The following is a 22,889-nucleotide window of genomic DNA, read 5'->3' as shown; positions in this document are numbered from 1 at the left end:
CAAAATCTGCGGCCCTTGCCGAGCAAGGGGAACAAATACTTCAAGGTCTCGGAGCGAGTGACGTCACCGATTGAAATGCTATTAGCGCGCACCACCGCTAACTAGCTAGCCATTTCACATCGGTTACATGGACACCCCTTCAAATGAGTGGATTCGGCTATTTCAGCCACACCCGTTGCTGACGGGTGAATAAAATCGAGCACACACCCATGCAATCACCATAGAAACATTGAATGGCCTTACTGAAGAGCTCAGCAACATTCCAATGTGGCACCATCACAGGATGCCACCTTTCCAACAATTCAGTTCGTCATATGTCTGCCCTGCTAGAGATGCCCTGGTTAACTGTAAGTGCTGTTATTGTGAAGTGGAAACGTCTAGGAGCAACAACGGCTCAGGCACAAAGTGGTAGACCACAGAAGCTCACAGAAAGGGAGTGCAACACTCACTACCGAGTTCCAAACTGCCCCTGGAAGCAACATCAGCACAATAACTGTTCATCGGGAGCTTCATGAAATGAGTTTCCATGGCCAAGCAGCAGCACAGAAGCCTAAAATCATCATGCGCAATGCCAAGCTTTGGCTAGAGTGGTGTAAAGCTCGCCTCCATTGGACATTGGAAAAGTGGAAACGTGTTCTCTGGAGTGATGAATCACACTTCACTATCTGGCAGTCCGACAGACTAATCTGGGTTTGGCAGATGCCAGGAGAACGCTATCTGCCCGTATGCATAGTGCCAACTTTACAGTTTGGTGGAGGAGGAATAATGGTCCGGGGCTGTTTTTCATGGTTCGGGCTACGCCCCTTAGTTCCAGTGAAGGGACATCTTAACGCTACAGCATATAATGACATTCTAGACGATTCTATGATTCCAACTTTGTGGCAACAGTTTGGGGAAGGCCCTTTCCTGTTTCAGCATGACAATACCTCCTGTGCACAAAGCGAGGTCCATACAGAAATTGTTTGCTGAGATTGGTGTGGAAGAACTTGATTGGCATGCACAGAGCCCTGACCTCAAACCCATCGAATACCTTTGGGATGAATTGAAATGCCGACTGTGAGCCAGGTCTAATCGCTCAAATTCAGTACCCAACCTCACTAATGCTCCTGCGGCTGATTGGAAGAAAGTCTCCGTAGCAATGTTCCAACATCTAGTTGAAAGCCTTCCCAGAAAAGTGGAGGCTGTTATAGCAGCAAAGGGGGGACCAACTCCATATTATTTCCCATGATTTTGGAATGAGATGTTGGACGAGCAGGTGTCTATATGCTTTTGGTCATGTAGTGAATGAATTATTTAATTGGAAAGAAATGCACTGACTAAAACAAGACAAAAATTGTCCAGATTTATTGTTGACTGATAATAACTAAAAGTAACAAAGAAGGAAATTATTAAAATGTGACTGACATTTATTTGAAGACTAAAACTAAATAGAAAAAAGAGGCCAAAATAAACACTGGTACCGTATTAGCCTGAGTGCCAGTCTGTTTTCTGCTCTCTTGCCAACTCCTTGTAGAATTGTGATGCCGTATTTGTTCCATAAGGAGTTGGCAAGAGAGCAGAAACACACTGGCAGTTAGTACATGTCATATAAATATGACTGCTGTCATTCCCACTAACCTTCCTCCCACTACTCTGCCCATCTCTCTCCCAGTGCTGCTGTGCCCTCGTGTGTGGACGTCCCTGGAGAATGGGAGGGTGGCACTGAAGCCCCCTGGGCCACCGGTGGAGGGCACCGTGCTGCACTACAGCTGCCATGCTGGCTTCATGCTGGAGGGCAGGAACATCACACACTGCACCAAGCTGGGCAAGTGGGACTCACCCAAACCGGTCTGCCTCTGTAAGTGTGGAATGGAATCCCAATCTATTCATGTTATTCAATTGTGATGTTTGTGTTGATATTATATGTTTTGGTTTAGCTTTGAAATGGAGAAACAACACACATACTCCATGGAAACATACATAGACAAACCTATATACTCTGAGTGTACAAAACATTAGGAATACCTTCCTAATATTGAGTTGCACCCCTTTTTCTCTCAGAACAGCCTCAATTTGTCGTGACATGGACTCTACAAGGTGTTGAAAGCGTTCCATAGGGATGCTGGGCCATGTTGACGCCAATGCTTCCCACAGTTGTGTCAAGTTGGCTGGATGTCCTTTGGGTGGTGGACCGTTGATACACAAGGGAAACGGTTGAGTGTGAAAAACCCATCAGCGTTGCAGTTCTTGACACACTTAAACCAGCGCGCCTGGCACCTACTACCATACCCCGTTCAAAGGCACTTAAGTCTTTTGTCTTGCTCATTCACCCTTTGAATGGCAAACATACACAATCCATGTCTCAATTGTCTCAAGGCTTAAAAATCCTTCTTTAACTTGTCTCTCCATCATCTACACTGACGGAAGTGGATTTAACGAGTGACATCAATAAGGGATCATAGCTTTCACCTGGATTCACCTGGTCAGTCTTTGTCATGGAAAGAGCAGGTGTTCCTAATGTTTTGTACTCTCAGTGTACATTGATATATTGTCAATATAGTTGTGTGTCCAGGCATGTATTCTACAATGGTGTATATGCTTTGTTTTGTGTGCAAATCATAGGTGTGTGTATAGGTACAAATTATAAATGTTCAGCTTTTTTGGATGAAGGTCAATTGTATTTCCTTGAATCCTCGCATCCTCTCTCCTTGCCGCCTCCTCAAAACACAACGGCGGAGAAGGTCAGAGGTTCCTCCCCTTGGTTCCTCAAGAACTTGGGAGTCAATCATATGTAACGAATGCATCGTATGAATGTACCATCAAATGTGAACTGAGGATTATTTTACCTTTTGTTGTTCTAAATTTGTTTGAGATTTTTTTTTCTTCATGGATTGATGCGCTATACGTGTTACTCATGACACATGTACAGTACTCCACGCTCCTTAAATTGACATCAGTATGTAGGCCTACTGTAGACTACTTTTACTGTATTGTCTGTATACCTTGTGGAAGTGACGGCCACTTCCGCTTCACTTCCGGGTCATGTCCCAAAATCTCTCTAATGGGCTCCAAGATTATATCACAAAATTAATTTCATATATATACAGTAAAAAAATCTCGACAAACAAATTTTAGAACAACAAAAGGTAAAATAATCTTCAGTTCACATTTGATGGTACAAGGGAGGATGCGAGAAATCCAGGAAATACAATTGACATTCACCCCCTTGTTCTGTGTACTTGTCTTAAACTGGGAGTTATAGTACTGTCACCTGGTGGACACAAGCCATATTTTATGAATAATTGTGTAATACCCCATCAATTTGACATCTGTTCTCGTTTTGTAGGCTAAGAGTGGGCTTCATATTTGTTCAAATGTATATGTGCTTTGGTATGAATTTACTTAAACATATTTGACGCCCAAGAAGAAGCACGAAGCCGAGAATTTACAACCATTTTATTTGAACTACACACATGAACTACATCTCCCACCAATCAGCTGTATATTTCTCTATTTTGAAAAGCTTGCAGGTCTCCATTTATTTGATATATTGTTTTCATTTTCAAACAGTACTGGCTGGCAAAAAAAACCTGCTTAATCTAATATACAAAACATCAGACGGCCCTGTAACTAACTGGTTCTTATCGTCCTTATCGCCAAGAGTGTGCAAAGCTGTCATCAAGGCAAAGGGTGGCTACTTAAAATATATTTTGATTTGTTGAACACTTTTTTGGTTATTGCATCATTCCATATGTGTTATTTCATAGTTTTGATGTCTTCACATTTATTCTACAATGTAGAAAAATAAATAAATGGAATGAGTTGGCGTGTCCAAACTTTTGACTGGTACTGTATATATATTAAATTAATTTTGTGATATAATTTTGAAGCCTATTAGAGAGATTTTGGGACATGACCCGGAAGTGAAGCGGAAGTGGCCGTCACTTCCACGGGGTATACAGACTACAGTAAAAGTAGTCTACAGTAGGCCTACATACTGATTTCAATTTAAGGAGCATGGAGTACTGTACATGTGTCATGAGTAACACGTATAGTGCATCAATCCATGAAGAATGAAACAATTCACAAACATCACACAGTGTTAGTGTTGCATTAACATACGCTACCAGTCACCAAATCATTTTGACTATTAACAAATGTAATTTTGTCTTTTCTATTTGCTTGCCACAGATGACAGAAACTACAAAGGTAAGAGAGATTGGTTTTGGTTGGGTTGTCTATGAATGTAAAAGCTTATTGAAACAAATGTTGCAAAAAGTTGTAATGCTTCTGTTAAGCACAAGAGGGCAGTGGTACATCATTTCTAGAGCAGGATGCCTTCTGCTGACCAGTAATTCTACTGGTGAAGGATTTAAACTGATTCGAATTAGATAAAGGGAAATTATAATCTTGTCAACACCACATCGTCCAACTGAATGCGTTCAACTGAAATGTGTCTATTGCTTTTAATCCTAACCCCTCTGAATCAGAGAGGTGCAGGGGGGCTGCCTTAATCGACATCCACGTCTTCGGCGCCCAGGGAACAGTGGGTTAACTGCCTTGCTTAGAGGCAGAAAGACAGATTTTTACCTTGTCAACTCGGGGATTCAATCCAGCAACCTTCCGGTTACTGGCACAATGCTCTAAGCACTAGGCTACCTTGCCAAGAGTAGAAATGACACAAAATATGTTATAGTTAAATTGTTGTCCTTGTGGCATTGACAAGATGATTATTTGTTTGTCATTTTTGTTGAAGATTATTGCTTAATTTAAGAGGCTACCTATTATATGCCTGTCTTAAAATACTGGCGTAACACTTTTCAACTCCTCTTTCAGATCGTACAATATCACTAATAATTATTTAATGATTATTATCAACCATTAACAACAACATTACTCACACATTTCAACTTAGTCCTCTCCTGCGCCAACCTGTCCTAACGGTGCATAGAAAGCAAATTTTCTTCCAAAATCTCCATGAAATGTGAACCAGGCTTACTCTCTCCTGTTATCTCTCATTCACTCTCTCTCTCGCATTCTCTCTCTCTCTCTCCATTCCACTTTTCACTCAGTGTGGTATCAACACCCACTTACTGCCTTCTCAGCTGGGTAAAGGTTAACACCCTGCCTGTCTGTGTCTGTGTGTGGAGGTGTGTGTGTGTGTGGGTGTGTGTTAGCAGCAGTCAGAGGAAGTCAGAAAAAGCATTCTCTCTTCTGTGATCTTAAGCCCTGTGTTCTTATAGGTTAACCAGAATAGGGATTCCTGTACCACACTGGATCCCACCACTGATACAGTTGATATAATAGATAGCTCTGGCAGAGGTGTTGCGACAGCGTTTAGTTTCTAACGCTGTGGGCGACATTTTAGTCATACATACGAGCACAGATCTGTACAAAAATAACGTAAAATTATAATCTGCTTCGTGATTTAATTTGAAGCTTTTCTTTAACGATGTGCCTTATAAGGAGGAGATTATTTAACCAGAGTTAAAGGGGAAATATGTAGTTGCTACATCCACTTTTGGATTTATACAGTACATGTATTGTATTGATTATTGAAGAATATCACTTATAAATGTCATACCACATCAGAACCCAAAATACAGTATAATCTTGTTTTACTCCATTATTTATAAACAATGTAATTGTAAACAAACACTATATAGCCTAAAAACATGATATCATGGGTAGTAATATCATGGGTAGTCAGTCCCTGCTTCCATAGCTCTGTCTATCAATTTGAGAGTGGTTACATTTCTCCAGCCCCATCCCTCAGTTATTTACCAAAACCAGTGGCAAGGTGACCACTTTGATTTTGTTTTTGTTTGAATAGCAGATTGCCCCTTTAAGTAAACTCTACGATGTGCACCATGCACGCAATCCAACTGAGAGTTGCTAGCAGTATTTGGAACTAGCATTATATTATTTGCCATAACGTCTACTCAAAATGTTGTTTTTTCAGAGTGCTCTTGTTGTGACAAATGTCTGCCCCACTATGTGTTGTTCGGTGTTTGCTGGCATATAGACGGCCGCGTAATGGAATAGCATTTAAATATCAGGTGTGAATAATACATGGCATGCTGCGAAGTTCAGACAGGTGATCTATGAGACAGAGGAGTTTTACGTCATTGTGGGCTACAGATGGCTCAGTGGGTTAGAGGTTGGAACACGCATGGTGCTGGCTGGCAACACAAGGGCTGTGAGTTGAATTGCCACCTTTGCCAAGTATACTCAATAACAGTTAGTAGCTTTGGGTCTGCTATTGACTATTACTGTATTCAGATGCAATTCTGTAGTAAATCCATTCCACTGTAATCGTACTGAGGTGGAGGAAGGTGGCTATTTCTCCATCACACAATCTATCTCAAAGTGCACAATAAGAGTATTTATACAGTGATATTACATAGAGAACCTAAAACCAGCCTAATTATTGAGCAAAGGTGGAATGCATTTATAGCATTGGGTTTACTCTCTAGTCCCCAGAGTGCCAGTAGCTGTTAGCCGTGGAAGAGGTGGAGTCATGGGAGGGTAGCATTTTCTGACTAATTCTATAATTCTATTATAGCTGGTTCTAATTCTGTTATTCATATTGGCCTACTGGGGGTATGAGAGCCCTGTCTAAGAGCTGAGAGTGAAACGGTGGTTGTGTCCCAAATTGCACCCTATTATTTAGAGTACACTACTTTTGACCAGAGCTCTACTTTATAGGGAATAGGGAGGCATTTGGTATGCGGTCAGTGCTGCATTGGCTGATTAAAGGGCAATGAGAGGAGGCTTTAAAACCTCTTCGGGATCGGTGTACCTTCCACGGGACGGTTGAGCTAACGTAGGCTAATGTGATTAGCATGAGGTTGTAAGTAACAAGAACATTTCCCAGGACATAGACATATCTGATATTGGCAGAAAGCTTAAATTATTGTTAATCTAACTGCGCTGTCCAATTTTCAGTACTTATTACAGTGAAAGAATACCATGCTATTGTTTGAGGAGAGTGCACAGTTTTGAACATTAATAGTTATTCATAAACAAATTAGGAACATTTGGGCAGTCTTGATACAACATTTTGAACAGAAATGCAATGGTTCATTAGACCAGTCTAAAACTTGGCACATACACTGCTGCCATCTAGTGGCCAAAATCTAAATTACAGTTTTGCTGGAATAATACATAATGGCCTTTCTCTTGCATTTCAAAGATGATGGTACAAAAAAAATACAAAATAACAGTTTTTTTTTCTTTGTATTATCTTTTACCAGATCTATTATGTTATATTCTCCTACATTCCTTTCACATTTCCACAAACTTCAAAGTGTTTCCTTTCAAATGGTACCAAGAATACGCATATCCTTGCTTCAGGGCCTGAGTTACAGGCAGTTAGATTTGGTATGTCATTTTAGGCGAAAGTTGAACAAAAGGGGCAGATCCTTATTAAAGTGGACAGATGGTTCAAACAGCAGGTATGCTGTAGCCTGTACAGTAGCAGATCTTGGCTATATATCACACAGACTGACTCCAGGTCAGCTTAAATGAAGGGAAAAGGAGAGCAGGGAAATTGATGCACTGACTGGTCCCACTGCTTTTGCTGATTTATCAAAGTAGCCCTTGATGCATTTTATGGTCTTTCTATTGGCTTGTGGCTTGTGTGAATGAATGTTCTTTCATTGGTTCATGTGGTTGAGAATCGATTTGGCTCACTTTCAATCTAAAGTCTATGTTGATTTGATATTCAAATATTTGATTTATATCAGTGTACCCTCAACTTTATCTGAGAAAATAAACTTAGTCATATAATGATTTGAATAATCTATTGCTCCCAAAAGATGAATTAGAGAGTGACAGATACTGAGAGTGTGCCAATACTCTTTGATTGTAGAAACAAGGTGTTGCACACTTCTTTGATTGTAGAAACTATGTTTTGCACACACACACGCTCACACGCACACACACTCGCACGCACGCACACACTCACACACAATTAAAAAGTTGGTAAATAGGCACTGCAGTTTATAGTGCCCCCTTAACCATCCCCCTGTCTCACTTGCTCTCTCGATGTCTCTACACATTCACCGACTAGCAAATATCATCAGAGTTGTCCTCGCTCATACACACATGCACACACACAGACGCACACTCATAGCCTCTGCTGCAGTGGATGATATACAGTTCGCGTATCATTCCTGGACACTTCGTTTCATCCTCTACAATTGGAAATACGGACAGATGTTGCACGGACAGATTATTTTAAAATCCTGAAATTACGCACAGTGCGCTTTGCTTTTATTAACCAGAGAATAAGGACAATTCAAACGTTATTCGTAACCCGGAGCTCATTTTCTGCCGTCTGGACTGGTCGCGCGCGCAAACCTTTCTGTGCAAAATCATGGCGATCATGAATCATTAGAAATAACCGACTAGCATTATTTTAATGTCTGTCCAATATTCTCAATCGCGACGGAAAGGGAAACTATCCTGCCTCATGAGCTTTTACAGCACTTGGAACAAAACCATTCAATTTATTTGCTGAACCCAATTAATTGAACACTTCATTTTAGGTTTTGGAATTATTGAACTCTGCCTGCTGAACGACAAAAGGAGGCAAACGTGGTTTCCAAACAAGTTATACCATATTTATAAATCCAACATTCAACGTTGATAAAAACATTAACTATTTGGATTGTATATCATGGACCTCTGCACGGACAAATTATACATCGAAACTATTAGTCCACTGAAATAATATAAGAGCAGGCGAGCTAGGCTATTTCTTATTTTTTTCTAACAATCATTCACTGTATGTTAGCGAGGCGAACACGTGAATCCACTTTTTGGAGAGCGCAAAATTCTTGCAATGAAATGCTATTGCGATTCTTTGCAAATTCACCTCGAGGCTCTCTAAACTTTTAATTACAACATAATCTCCTATTATTCTAATACGAACCCAACTCCACTGCAACATTCGGATATCGCTTCAATTCAAATTACCTGACCATGGCGGTAATTGGAAAAAGTCTGCGGCAATTATCGAGTGTTGCGTCCGGCCATATTGCACTTCGAGCATCGCTCACCTTACTTCTCCTCTCTTGGCCGTGCCCGTCCCTAGGCAAGAAGAAACTCTACATCGGAGCTCTCTTCCCCATGAGCGGCGGTTGGCCGGGCGGCCAAGCATGTCTCCCCTCTGCGCAGATGGCTTTGGATCTGGTAAACAACCGGACGGATATTCTGCCGGATTACGAACTGGAGCTGATATACTATGACAGTATGGTGAGTAGATGTTGGATCAAATAGATCCATTGTTGTAGTTAAAAAGTGATAGTCACATAATCAGAAGAGAATACAAATTTATCTTGGTTTTTCACAAGTCTCTAGACCAGTTGAAATTAAATTAGACCAGTTTGTGTCCATGTAATATTAAATACATGAACACTTAATTTCTATTTCAGTTACAGCCTTTCTTCTTTACATATGTCTCTATACATTGTTAAAACTTGCCAACATGATATTGATTTCCAGCAGGCATACTTATTTGAATGTATTGCCCTTGTAGCAGGTGGGTACAGTAATGTAACAACTCAGCAGCATACTTATTTAATATTGTCAAGGGAGTTATGTACCAAAAGCCAAATTATATTACCCCTTTTAGAATTGTTGCACAGTTGCCCATTTCATTTAAAAAAAACAAGGCAACAGTAAACATGTCATCCCCCACAAAAGATGCAGCGTCCCCCTTGGGCCAATTGAGATAAATCTCGCAACTAACACATTTCAGTTAATTACCATAGCTCCGGCTTTAGGCCAATTAGTGTCATTTTGTAAATGCGGGATCTCTATGGCAAGACGCATCATTGTCGTCAAAATAGCAAGACCCAAATCTCGTCAAAATCGGCCTAGTGCTGTCTGAGATATTGCATGTGGCTAATGTACGAATGGACAGAGACCGATCCACAGTCGCCTCCCCGATTTCATTGTGGTGGACAATAAACTAAACTAATGCCAAGTCAGACACTGATATTGGCTTGCTGCAATTCAGCACCAAGGACAGCGTCAGCGGACAGCCACAAAGCATCAGCTAGCTGCTAAATTACGAAGTGGGAGGCAATAACTGGGGCAGGAACAGTGGGAAACATATAGATGTGTAGTGAGTGTATAGTGCTGACATTTGAAAATGCCTATATGATGAATGATTGATGAGAGACAAGCAGCGGGTGTTTTGTTAATTTAATAGCACAAATATTTGGCTCTATCATTTCCTGGTTAGTCACTGGAGCTTAGTGGTCAGCTAGTGGTCAAATGGGTCAGTGATGGTCAGCTATATGTGACATCTTATCCCCAGGAGACCTCTGCAGTGGCATTCTGTCCACTGAAGAAATGTCCCTTGTGCTTTGACATATAGACATTGGTCTTGACATATAGACATTGGTCTTGACACATAGACGTATAGACATTGGTCTTGACATATGGTGACAAATAGCAAAACCTAAATATGGTTCAGATTGAATTACGGCATTAGACACTAAGTTTAGAGCATCATTGTTTTATACATTGATTTTTTTGATTGATCTTGGTCTTGACATATAGACATTGGTCTTGATATATAGACATTGGTCTTGATATATATACATTGGTCTTGACATATACAGTACCTTGCGAAAGTATTCGGCCCCCTTGAACTTTGCGACCTTTTGCCACATTTCAGGCTTCAAACATAAAGATATAAAACTGTATTTTTTTGTGAAGAATCAACAACAAGTGGGACACAATCATGAAGTGGAACGACATTTATTGGATATTTCAAACTTTTTTAACAAATCAAAAACTGAAAAATTGGGCGTGCAAAATTATTCAGCCCCCTTAAGTTAATACTTTGTAGCGCCACCTTTTGCTGCGATTACAGCTGTAAGTTGCTTGGGGTATGTCTCTATCAGTTTTGCACATCGAGAGACTGACATTTTTTCCCATTCCTCCTTGCAAAACAGCTCGAGCTCAGTGAGGTTGGATGGAGAGCATTTGTGAACAGCAGTTTTCAGTTCTTTCCACAGATTCTCGATTGGATTCAGGTCTGGACTTTGACTTGGCCATTCTAACACCTGGATATGTTTATTTTTGAACCATTCCATTGTAGATTTTGCTTTATGTTTTGGATCATTGTCTTGTTGGAAGACAAATCTCCATCCCAGTCTCAGGTCTTTTGCAGACTCCATCAGGTTTTCTTCCAGAATGGTCCTGTATTTGGCTCCATCCATCTTCCCATCAATTTTAACCATCTTCCCTGTCCCTGCTGAAGAAAAGCAGGCCCAAACCATGATGCTGCCACCACCATGTTTGACAGTGGGGATGGTGTGTTCAGCTGTGTTGCTTTTACGCCAAACATAACGTTTTGCATTGTTGCCAAAAAGTTCAATTTTGGTTTCATCTGACCAGAGCACCTTCTTCCACATGTTTGGTGTGTCTCCCAGGTGGCTTGTGGCAAACTTTAAACAACACTTTTTATGGATATCTTTAAGAAATTGCTTTCTTCTTGCCACTCTTCCATAAAGGCCAGATTTGTGCAATATACGACTGATTGTTGTCCTATGGACAGAGTCTCCCACCTCAGCTGTAGATCTCTGCAGTTCATCCAGAGTGATCATGGGCCTCTTGGCTGCATCTCTGATCAGTCTTCTCCTTGTATGAGCTGAAAGTTTAGAGGGACGGCCAGGTCTTGGTAGATTTGCAGTGGTCTGATACTCCTTCCATTTCAATATTATCGCTTGCACAGTGCTCCTTGGGATGTTTAAAGCTTGGGAAATCTTTTTGTATCCAAATCCGGCTTTAAACTTCTTCACAACAGTATCTCGGACCTGCCTGATGTGTTCCTTGTTCTTCATGATGCTCTCTGCGCTTTTAACGGACCTCTGAGTCTATCACAGTGCAGGTGCATTTATACGGAGACTTGATTACACACAGGTGGATTGTATTTATCATCATTAGTCATTTAGGTCAACATTGGATCATTCAGAGATCCTCACTGAACTTCTGGAGAGAGTTTGCTGCACTGAAAGTAAAGGGGCTGAAAAATTTTGCACGCCCAATTGTTCAGTTTTTGATTTGTTAAAAAAGTTTTAAATATCCAATAAATGTCGTTCCACTTCATGATTGTGTCCCACTTGTTGTTGATTCTTCACAAAAAAATACAGTTTTATATCTTTATGTTTGAAGCCTGAAATGTGGCAAAAGGTCGCAAAGTTCAAGAGGGCCGAATACTTTCGCAAGGCACTGTAGACATATAGACATTGGTCTTGACATATAGACATTGGTCTTGACATATAGACATTGGTCTTGACATATAGACATTGGTCTTGATATATAGACATTGGTCTTGATATATAGACATTGGTCTTGATATATAGACATTGGTCTTGACATATAGACATATAGACATTGGTCTTGATATATAGACATTGGTCTTGATATATAGACATTGGTCTTGATATATAGACATTGGTCTTGACATATAGACATTGGTCTTGACATATATACATTGGTCTTGACATATAGACATATAGACATTGGTCTTGATATATAGACATTGGTATTGATATATAGACATTGGTCTTGACATATAGACATTGGTCTTGACAAATAGACATTGGTCTTGACAAATAGACATTGGTCTTGACATATAGACATTGGTCTTGACATATAGACATTGGTCTTGATATATGCATTGGTCTTGATATATAGACATTGGTCTTGACATATAGACATATAGACATTGGTCTTGACATATAGACATATAGACATTGGTCTTGATATATAGACATTGGTCTTGACATATAGACATTGGTCTTGACATATAGACATTGGTCTTGACATATAGACATTGGTCTTGACATATAGACATTGGTCTTGACATATAGACATTGGTATTGATATATAGACATTGGTCTTGACATATAGACATTGTTCTTGATATATAGACATTGGTATTTTTAAGACACATCACCTCATTAGCTTTAACACACAGCCATCCTTCCCACTGGGTTTCCATATCAATCATACTACAGGACAGATGCCTCCACTACACCCGGGCATGAAACAGTTAACTGTGCTGTGACTGGTTAGGGAGCAGCGCTCGCTTTGTTCTGATTGGTGTAAAAGGCTCTGCAATGGAATCCCATTGTAAAGAATAGGGGAGAGGAACGTTGGCATGGCAACACAGTTACCATTGAAGCAAACAGGCTTCATATTTTTCTCCTTTCAATTAGATAATAATATGGATGAATAGATAATGTTGATGTATACATGTCGAGATTCAGGGTTTAAAAATCATATACAAAACATGACGTTAGGTTGTGGACATATAAAATATACTGACTATACATATCATTTAACTTGAAACAGCTTTGTGAATCAATGGTACTGGCCATAGAATACAATATATTCTAAAATCTAGAATTCCGGAATTTATGGAATTCATATCACCCATTGGTTGATTTATGGTTCTCTTTTTGTTTTGACAAACCAATAGATTTACACCTTTGTGACAGACCAATACATGACTAGAACCAAATCAATGAACATGTCAGACAGTGAGACTTTCTTGAATGTAGCCTGCAGGTGCGTGCTAGTGTACAGTTATTGCTAATTACAGTTGGGTTTGATGATCACTTTGACGATCAGTGGATTGTGAACGCTTCACACCTGGCTGTAATATTAATGAGCAGCTTATGGCATTAAGAGTGAAATTATAGGAGATGGAATTGAATACGGCTACTATTTACTTTCAGTTATTATCCAATCAACAGCTTTTTTTGGTCAGTTACCAAACATCACCCAGGCAATCATAACTCACACTCTGTTTGAGCATGAGATTTAGAAATAAGAATCACCATCATCCAATTGCTTGTCTTCTTAATTGCTTTATAATATCAAAAATGAAGACGTGCTCATACAGTGGTCTTGGCTTGAATGTATAATGATGTTCAATAATAGGATGTGTTCATCTACTGTAAAGGTCACAATAGTTCCAGTGAAGCTTTCAAAGTGTGATCCGTTTGCCTTGGGTAAAAAAAAAAGAAGAGATGACTCATCAAATATAACATGACATAATTAGACGCTGAATAATGAAATATCAAGAAGACTTTAGTGTAGATGAACTTCAACACTTACACTGTTTATTTGCAATGCGGCATATGTCTGGCTTTCAGTGCGGCAAGTAGCCTAGTGGGTTAGAGCCAGTAACTGAAAGGTTGCTGGATCGAATCCCCGAGCTGACAAGGTAAAAATCTGTCATTCTGCTCTTGAACAAGGCAGTTAACCCACTGTTCCCCGGTAGGCCGTCATTGTAAAATAAGACCTTGTTCTTACAGTGGCAAGAAAAAAGTATGTCAACCCTTTGGAAATACTTGGATTTCTGCATAAATTTGTCATAAAATGTTATCTGACCTTCATCTAGGTCACAACAATAGACAAACACAGTCTGCTTAAACTAATAACACACAAACAATTATAAGTTTTCATGTCTTTATTGAACACAACATGTAAACATTCACAGTGCAGGGTGGGGAAAGTATGTGAATCCTTGGATTTAATAACTGGTTGACCCTACTTTGTCTGCAATAACCTCAACCAAACGTTTTCTGTAGTTGTGGACCAGACCTGCACAACAGTCAGGAGGAATTTTGGACCATTTCTCTTGCTGAACCGTTTCAGTTCAGCAATATTCTTGGGATATCTGGTGTGAACTGCTCTCTTGAGGTCATGCCACTGCATCTCAATCGGGTTGAGGTCAGGACACTGCCTGGGTCACTCCAGAAGGCATATTTCTTTCTGTTGAAGCCATTCTGTTGCTGATTTAAAATGTCTTGATAAACTTGGGAATTAATTTTTCCGTTTGCTGTCCAGGCCCCGAGGCACCAAAGCAACCCCACCATACTTTACAGTTGGGATGAGGTGTTGATGTTGGTGTGCTGTACCTTTTCTTCTCCACACAGTGTTGTGTGTTCCTTCCAAACAACACAACTTTAGTTGAATCTGTCCACATAATATTTTGCCAATAGCGCTGTGGAACATCCAGGTGCACTTTTGCAAACTTCAGACGTGCAGCAATGTTTTTTTTTTTGGACAGTAGTAGCTTCTTCCGTGGTGTCCTCCCATGAACACCATTCTTGTTTAGTGTTTTACGTATCGTCGACTCATCAACAGAGATGTTAGCATGTTCCAAATATTTCTGTAAGACTTTAGCTGACACTCTAGGATTCTTCTTAACCTCATTGAGCGTTCTGCACTGTGCTCTTGCAGTCATCTTTGCAGGATGGCCACTCCTAGGGAGAGTAGCAACAGTGCTGAACTTTCTCCATTTATAGACCATTTGTCTTACCGTGGACTGATGAACATCAAGGCTTTTAGAGATACTTTTGTAACCCTTTCCAGCTTTATGCAAGTCAACAATTCTTAATTGAGATCTCTTTTGTTCGAGGCATGGTTCACATCAGGTAATGCTTCTTGTGAATAGCAAACTAACATTTTGTGAGTGTTTTTTATAGGGCAAGGCAGCTCTAACCAACATTTCCAATCTCGTCTCATTGATTGGACTCCAGGTTAGCTGACTCCTGACTCCAGACTCCAATTAGCTTTTGGAAAAGTCATTAGCCTAGGGGTTCACATACTTTTTCCAACCGACACTGTGAATGTTTAAATTATGTATTCAATATCGACAACAGAAATACAATAATTTGTGTGTTATTAGTTTAAGCACACTTATGTTTGTCTATTGTTGTGACTTAGATAAGGATCAGATCAAATTTGATGACCAATTCATGCAGAAATACAGGTAATTCCAAACGGTTCACATACTTTTTCTTGCCACTGTAACTGACTTGCCTAGTTAAATAAAGGTTCAATAAAAATCTATCTAAAAAAAAATTAAAAATCTGCTTGTTTGTTTGTGGCAGTATAGGGAGAGAACATTAGACTATTTACAGCACATTGCGATCTATACACAGACACACCACTCACCCTCTCTAGACCGTTGCCATGGTTATATCAAAGCGGAGACTGATAACTTTGATCAATTATTAACTGTGGTGGAGGGAGACAGAGGTAGAGAAATGGCGTGATGAGGTGCTCTCTGTGTAGGGGTGCCGTTTTTCGGATGGGACTTTAAACTGGTGTCCTGAATCTGTTGTCACTAAAGATCCAATGGCACTTATTGTAAGAGTAGGGGTGTTAAGCCCTGCGTCCTGGCTAAATTCCCAATCTGGCCTTCACACCATCACGGCCACCTAATCATCCCCAGCTTCCTATTGGCTCATTCATCCTCCCTCCTCTCCTGTAACTATCCCCCAGGTCGTTACTGTAAATGAGAGTGTGTTCTCAGTCAACTTACCTGGTAAAATAAGGCTTAAATTAAATTTTAAAAATCTATAATTTCTACTTTAATTGGTGGCTGGAACATGATAGGACTCAATCAGGGACCAAAATTATTATGATTTCCACACGGTCCACATGCATGCTCGTGCACACGCATGCATGGACACACACACGTGTATCACATTCATGTATGCACCATTTAACACCACGACTCAAGTGGTACAAGATTTAATTACAGGGGGAGATTTAGAAATTCACAGTGACTTGAGATAAGACATAAGATCCTACTGGTCCTCTTATATATTCACACTTCTTTTATATTATTAAATCTGAATGCAATTCAAGAGAATAAAGCAGATCAGCATATGTGGCTTCTTCTCCTATTCTTTATGTGGGATTGGTCTCTCATCAAAGTCTGATGGGCGGATAGATTGGATGCTGGAGTAGTATCGAAGTAATGCTAACTCTGACACTAATATTGGGTTGCACCGTTTCAGCACCACAGGCAGTGCATGTGTGTGTGTGTGGAAAAGAGGAGGGTTATACATCCCCTTACAAAAACAAAACTCATGGTTTTCGGACACGTGTGAAGTTTCACATGTACATTTTGTACATGTGTTTTTCCCCTTATAATTTATTTTAAATTCCCACTTCCAGCTACATCTGGTCTCCCATCCAGGGACTGACCCTGCTTAACTTCAGAGGCAAACCAACAGTAGGGTGCTTTGTATCTGTAATGAATTTGCAACTGGAAAAAAGGCAGGGAAAGCAAAGACCAGAGTAACATAACCAAAGGAAGGGAAAATGTCAGGGAAGAGGGAGGAATTTTATTTAATTGCATTATCATCATTTTTTTTAAACGGAAAACTATTATTTTGCGTTCATTTACATTTCATTGGCTTTCGCATTTAAAAATGATTTTGTTTGGCTATCAATAGTTTAGGGTTTATGTTTTGCATTCAATATCATTCTTTTTGTTTGTAATACTAAGAATGTTGTTCTGGACTACAGACGTTTTGCTTCATATTAATGGCACAAACGTAGCTCACTCACTAGAGCAGGGTTGGACAACCCTGGACAATGCCGCAGGCGCTTCATGTTTAATTGATGTAAAAAATGTATCACTAGCCACTTTAAACAATGCTCCTTAATATAATGTTTACATACCCTACATTACTCATTTCATATGTGTATATACTGTACTCGATACCATCTACTGCATCTTGCCTATGCCGTTCTGTACCATCACCCATTCATATATTTTTATGTACATATTCTTCATCCCTTTACACTTGTGTGTATAAGGTAGTTGTTGTGAAATTGTTAGGTTAGATTACTCGTTGGTTATTACTGCACTGTCGGAACTAGAAGCACAAGCATTTCGCTACACTCGCATTAACATCTGCTAAACATGTGTATGTGACAAATAAAATTGGATTTGATTTAGATTTTTTGATTTAACCAATCCTCTAGATTGTAGGATGTAATCTAGATATGTGTTGAATTTAGGCAATCACTGAAATGATCAATTAGCTCAGTTGGTTCCAATGTGGTGCCAAGTTAGAACAAAATCCTGCAGCACTCCAGGAACAGGGTTGCCTACCCCTGCACTAGAGGATTGCACCATGTAACAACGCTGTTACTCAATTAGAAGTGTTTAAAGTGGCAGTCCTTAATTCAAACATTAACAAAGTGTTCTCCTTGCCACAGTTTCGGTAAACAGCTGAGGGTTGGAGCTGGAGAAATGCAACCACTCTTATATCCATAGGCTACATAGGAATGTTTTTCATATGTCAAGCGGCACATCCTATTCTCACGTGAAAGTTTTCATATGTGAACCACAAAATTTCACACGTCAAACTGCAATTCACATGTGAGGTGAAAACATGTTATTCTCCTCACATGTGAAGAGGTGGTGCTAACATCTACATTTAATGTACGTGGAAATGTGGTTTCACGTGAAATTTAAGCTCAATGTGAAAACGGCTATTTTACATGTCAAACTGCAAATTTGACATCTATTTTTGTTGTTGTAAAGGCCGGCATCTCCAGTAGTTCTCTAGGGCAGAGAAAAGGCCTGACACGTTATCAGATGGGACAGGATAGAAAAACGTCACTTTCTCTTCCGTTGTGATCAATTGGACTTGGTGGTGTCATGATATCTAGATTACATCCTACAATCTAGAGACAGTAGCATTAGACAACAACGTTTTTAACAGTCAAACAACCATCATTGAAATCAACAGGCAATTTTTGCATCCAACACATTTGCTTCTTGAGTGCGCTATTTCCATCTCGGAAAACAAATGGAGACAAACCAACACACAAATCAGAGCCCATAAGGTCCGTTGTTAAGTCAGTTTTCCACAACCAGATTGCTTGTGACACTCAACTGCAATTCATGGGAGTTCTGTTTCCTCTCTCTCCCCCTCCACAGCAAATCACCATTAAACATGTCAGGCTGATTTAGATCGGGCCCTATTGAGGACTGGAATAGGGATGGTTTATTCAAAACCTTGTTGACAGACCTGTGATGGATCATTTGTTCATGATTGGACCACCTCAAGCTTATTTTACATTCATCCGAGGCTTTGATTGTGTTCTGTTTGTGATCTCTCCCTCCCTCTTTGTGCAGTCATATTTTCTTCCTGTCCCTTTTTGGACAGCGTGGTCGATTTAACTCTCTCTCTCTGGCCATCTTTTCCCACTTTTATACTGACGCTCGATCAGGCTGAATATCGATCGCTGTTCTGTTATTCTCTTTCTGATATTCTTCTTTCTTCCCCCCTCCCTTCTCTCTCTCCCTCTCTCTCTACCCCTGTTCTCTACCCACCCCTTCACTTTCTCTCCCACATATCTCACCCCTCTTCTCTTCCTCTCTTTCCCCCTATTTCTCTCCTAATCTTCCTCCTCTTTTTCCTCCCTCTCTTTCTCCCTTCATCTCCCCCTCTCTCCCTCACATCTGTCTCCCCTTTTATTTCCCACCATCTCCCCCATATCCCCTCCTCCCTCCATTTTCCCCCTGTCCCTCTTCCTCTTTCTCTCTCTCTTAGTGTGACCCAGGGGAGTCCACCAAGTTGCTCTATGATCTGCTCTACACAGAGCCCATCAAGACAGTCCTGATGCCCGGCTGCAGCTCCGTATCCACACTGGTAGCAGAGGCTGCTCGCATGTGGAACCTCATAGTGGTGGGTAGCTACTGTGTGTGTGTGTGTCCCATTCTCTCTCTCTCTCTCTCTCTCTCTCTCTCTCGCGCTCTCGCTCTCTCTCTCTCTCGACATCTAATAATCAACCTTAAACTTTAGTCAACCTTTTTAGCCAAGTAATTAATTGTGAACAAATGAAATCTCCCTATCTATCCTTTTCTCTCCTTCATTAAAAGCTCTATCTCTTTTTGTTTTATTCTTCACTCCCTCCACTTGTCAGCAACTAGTGCCCTGGGCCTGTCTGCTTGATTTCCTCTGTTCTCTTCCTCTCAGCCTCCTTGTTCCCACTCTAGCTGTCTCCCCCCTCCCTCCTCCATCCCTCCCCTCACACACACACACACACACACACACACACACACACACACACACACACACACACACATATCTATATATATATATATATAAAAAGGGATCTGGCTCTTTAGTGAGAGAGTGTACACCACCACCAATCGCCACACACTTATTTCTGTCTCTGTTCAACCCTCAGGAGGAGTATCTCTCTGCATGTCAAACAAGCCTATCAGAGAGGGAATAGAGCCAAGGACCAAACAGACCAGAATCAAGGGACTTCTGGGTGCTCCAATTGTCGGCTGTATTCGGATCTCCCAAAGCCTAGTGTAGCAACTCAGTCTACATTTAAAGCCAATCTCATTGACCCAATACAAGAAAAAAGGTCATACCGGCACTGTGAAACATTTTAAAACATTTAGCAACGGAAAACAAAAATGTGTCTTTCTTGTTGGACAAATCCAGTTAATCCCTTCCTGTGATAGTCCATTTGGTGCATAATGAACACGACCCTGAACCAACTCATTTTGAGGCTAGTGTTTCAGGTCGTGAAAAAAAGCACATTGGAGTACTTCTCTTCTGCTTCCTGCAAAGTGGTGTTTTATGAGCCCCTGTGCCCCGCCGCTTTGCTCCATTTCCTTCAATTTCATTCTCCCGTGTGTGTGTCACCCCTAATGCTGGAGCTGTTTTCCACAGGCTGATACCATTGTCCCCCTGACTGCACTCAATTGTGAGCTGGCAAACTGAATTCTACTCTACATGTATTGTCTGCTGTCCATGTATTGGGGGCTCCACTACCTCTACATACACCAGGACATTTGTTTACGCTGGGACTCGATATTGTACATGACGTTTGACATTTGACATTTATCATCAGGTCTCTACCTTCTTCTTCTCTCATTCCCTGATGTCAGGGTGCCGATGCTCTGAACACCGAAACCAAAGTCATGATAGATATAGAACATGAGACCCCCTTCGCCTCTTAATTCAATTGAAATCAGTGCAATAAGTTGCATTGGTACGGAATACATTGGGACTGTATATTGCCTGGCTGTGTAGTGTTTTAAATGTTTATCTCCCTCTCTCTTTCTCAGCTGTCCTATGGCTCCAGCTCTCCAGCCTTGTCCAACAGGAACCGCTTCCCCACCTTCTTCCGCACCCACCCCTCGGCCACCCTCCACAACCCCACCAGGGTACGCCTCTTCCAGAAGTGGAAGTGGACAAAGATCGCTACCATCCAGCAGACCACAGAGGTCTTCACTTCGGTCAGTACACTCTCTCCGTCTATCTCTTCTCTCTATGTCTCTCTCTCGCTCTCTTTCTATCGCTCTGTCTCTCTCTCTGTCTCTCACTCTGTCTGTCTCTTTCTCTCTTTCTTCCACAGTCTCCTCTTCAGTGACTCTCCCTCATCTTAATGAGCAAATGAGTGTGTGGGAGTGGGTGTGTGCGTACGTGGGACTTATATGCAGTATGACAGTCTTTTAAGTATTCAATCCCACAATTGATCGTGGATTTGTTGGAATAATGGTGGTGAGCAACCGGGTGGATGATGTGGCACTTGGGTTCTTTCCTCTAATGGAGGTTAACTCTATCGCTCCTCTTTCCCTACGTCTTTTCCCTCTTTATCATCTCCCCTTCTTTCTGCCTCTCGTTTTTCTCTCTTTTCCCACCTCTCTCAAATGATCTTTCTCTTTCTCTCCCTCTGTCCTTTATTATCTCTTTCCTCCTTTACTCTCTTCTTTCTTGGTCCATTTCAATTTATTGTGCCTTTCCTTTCTCATTTTCTCACCCCTTCCATCTTTCTTTCAATCTCGACCCCCCCCCCCCCCCTCTCTTTCGATCTTCCCCATCGCTTCTCTCTTTTGTCTCTCCTTCTCTGTTCTCTCTTCCTTCTCTCTTTCTATCTACCCTCTCTCTTCTTCTCTCATATAGACTCTGGATGATCTGGAGCAGAGGGTGAAGGAGGCTGGGATTGAGATCAGTGTGAGACAGAGCTTCCTCACCGACCCGGCTGTCGCTGTCAAGAACCTCAAGGTGCTTTGATGAAATATTCAATGGGGGGGGGGGGGGGCTGCTGTTGCTTTCCCCTGCTCACAGCTGCGCCTGTTAGCGAAGTGAGGTAATTTAATACAGGAAATGAATACAGGAGGCTAATTAGCACTACCAACTGCCAGGCTGTGAAGTGCCGAGGTAGCCGAGGTTGTACCATAGAATTGGAATAGTCAAAGTGTAAAGGCTTGTATCATTATTATTGAACTATGCGAATGTATTTTCATTACCATGGCTTAAATCATTGTGCTTCCTGTCATTGAATAGCGTCAGGATGCCAGAATAATTGTGGGGCTCTTCTATGAGACGGAAGCCAGGAAAGTCTTTTGCGAGGTGAGTGTTTTTCATTGTTTGACCTCAAGATATGTTGAGCATTAAATCATCAGGCTATTTGTAGTTATTGATCTCTATTGTATCTTGAACCTCTGTCTGAACAAATTACCATTTTTATTTAATTCTAATTTGTACTGTGGTGATGATGTAGCCTTGAGAAGCAAATAATATTTTGGTGTAATTAAGAATCATTTAACAGACAATTAAGTGTTTCATCTTCTTATTTTCTGTCTATTTTCCAAATCTTTCTCTCTCTCTCTCTGCCCTTCTCTTTTTTCCTATTTTCTCTCTCTTTCGCTTTCTCTCCCCTCTCTCCCTCCAACTCTCTCCCTCCATCCTCTAGGTATTTAAGGAGAAACTGTATGGGAAGAAATATGTGTGGTTTCTGATTGGTTGGTATGCTGATAACTGGTTCAAGATCAAAGACCCGTCCATCAACTGCACCATCGAGAACATGACAGAGGCGGTGGAGGGCCACGTTACCACGGAGATCGTCATGCTCAACCCCGAGACCGTCCGCGGAGCCTCCAACCTGGTGAGAACATCTGGGCCGGATCTCATACTGATCCAGGATCAGGTCCCCCAAGTCCATGTAAGGTTATTGATTATGATCCGCATTCCAACGTGGTGAGCAACATCTGCTCTCCATCTGGTCATGTCGTCCCTTCAATTTCACACGCTGCC

General features: G+C 41.0%; 1 protein-coding gene across 1 annotated transcript in view; it reads left to right on the top strand.

Annotated features, from left to right (window-relative positions):
• Nucleotides 1-22,889, top strand: part of LOC139366006 (gamma-aminobutyric acid (GABA) B receptor, 1a) — a 51,011-nt gene that overhangs the window by 6,399 nt on the left and 21,723 nt on the right. The window contains exons 5-12 of the mRNA XM_071103081.1: nucleotides 1,652-1,837; nucleotides 4,171-4,188; nucleotides 9,080-9,240; nucleotides 19,383-19,517; nucleotides 20,918-21,088; nucleotides 21,756-21,857; nucleotides 22,140-22,205; nucleotides 22,549-22,740. Of these exons, the coding sequence (XP_070959182.1) occupies nucleotides 1,652-1,837; nucleotides 4,171-4,188; nucleotides 9,080-9,240; nucleotides 19,383-19,517; nucleotides 20,918-21,088; nucleotides 21,756-21,857; nucleotides 22,140-22,205; nucleotides 22,549-22,740 (1,031 nt within the window). The remainder of the gene's footprint in view (nucleotides 1-1,651; nucleotides 1,838-4,170; nucleotides 4,189-9,079; nucleotides 9,241-19,382; nucleotides 19,518-20,917; nucleotides 21,089-21,755; nucleotides 21,858-22,139; nucleotides 22,206-22,548; nucleotides 22,741-22,889) is intronic.

This window comes from Oncorhynchus clarkii, chromosome 2, assembly GCF_045791955.1.
Source record: "Oncorhynchus clarkii lewisi isolate Uvic-CL-2024 chromosome 2, UVic_Ocla_1.0, whole genome shotgun sequence".
Lineage (NCBI taxonomy): Eukaryota > Metazoa > Chordata > Actinopteri > Salmoniformes > Salmonidae > Oncorhynchus > Oncorhynchus clarkii.
This window is presented reverse-complemented; position numbering and strand designations above follow the sequence as displayed.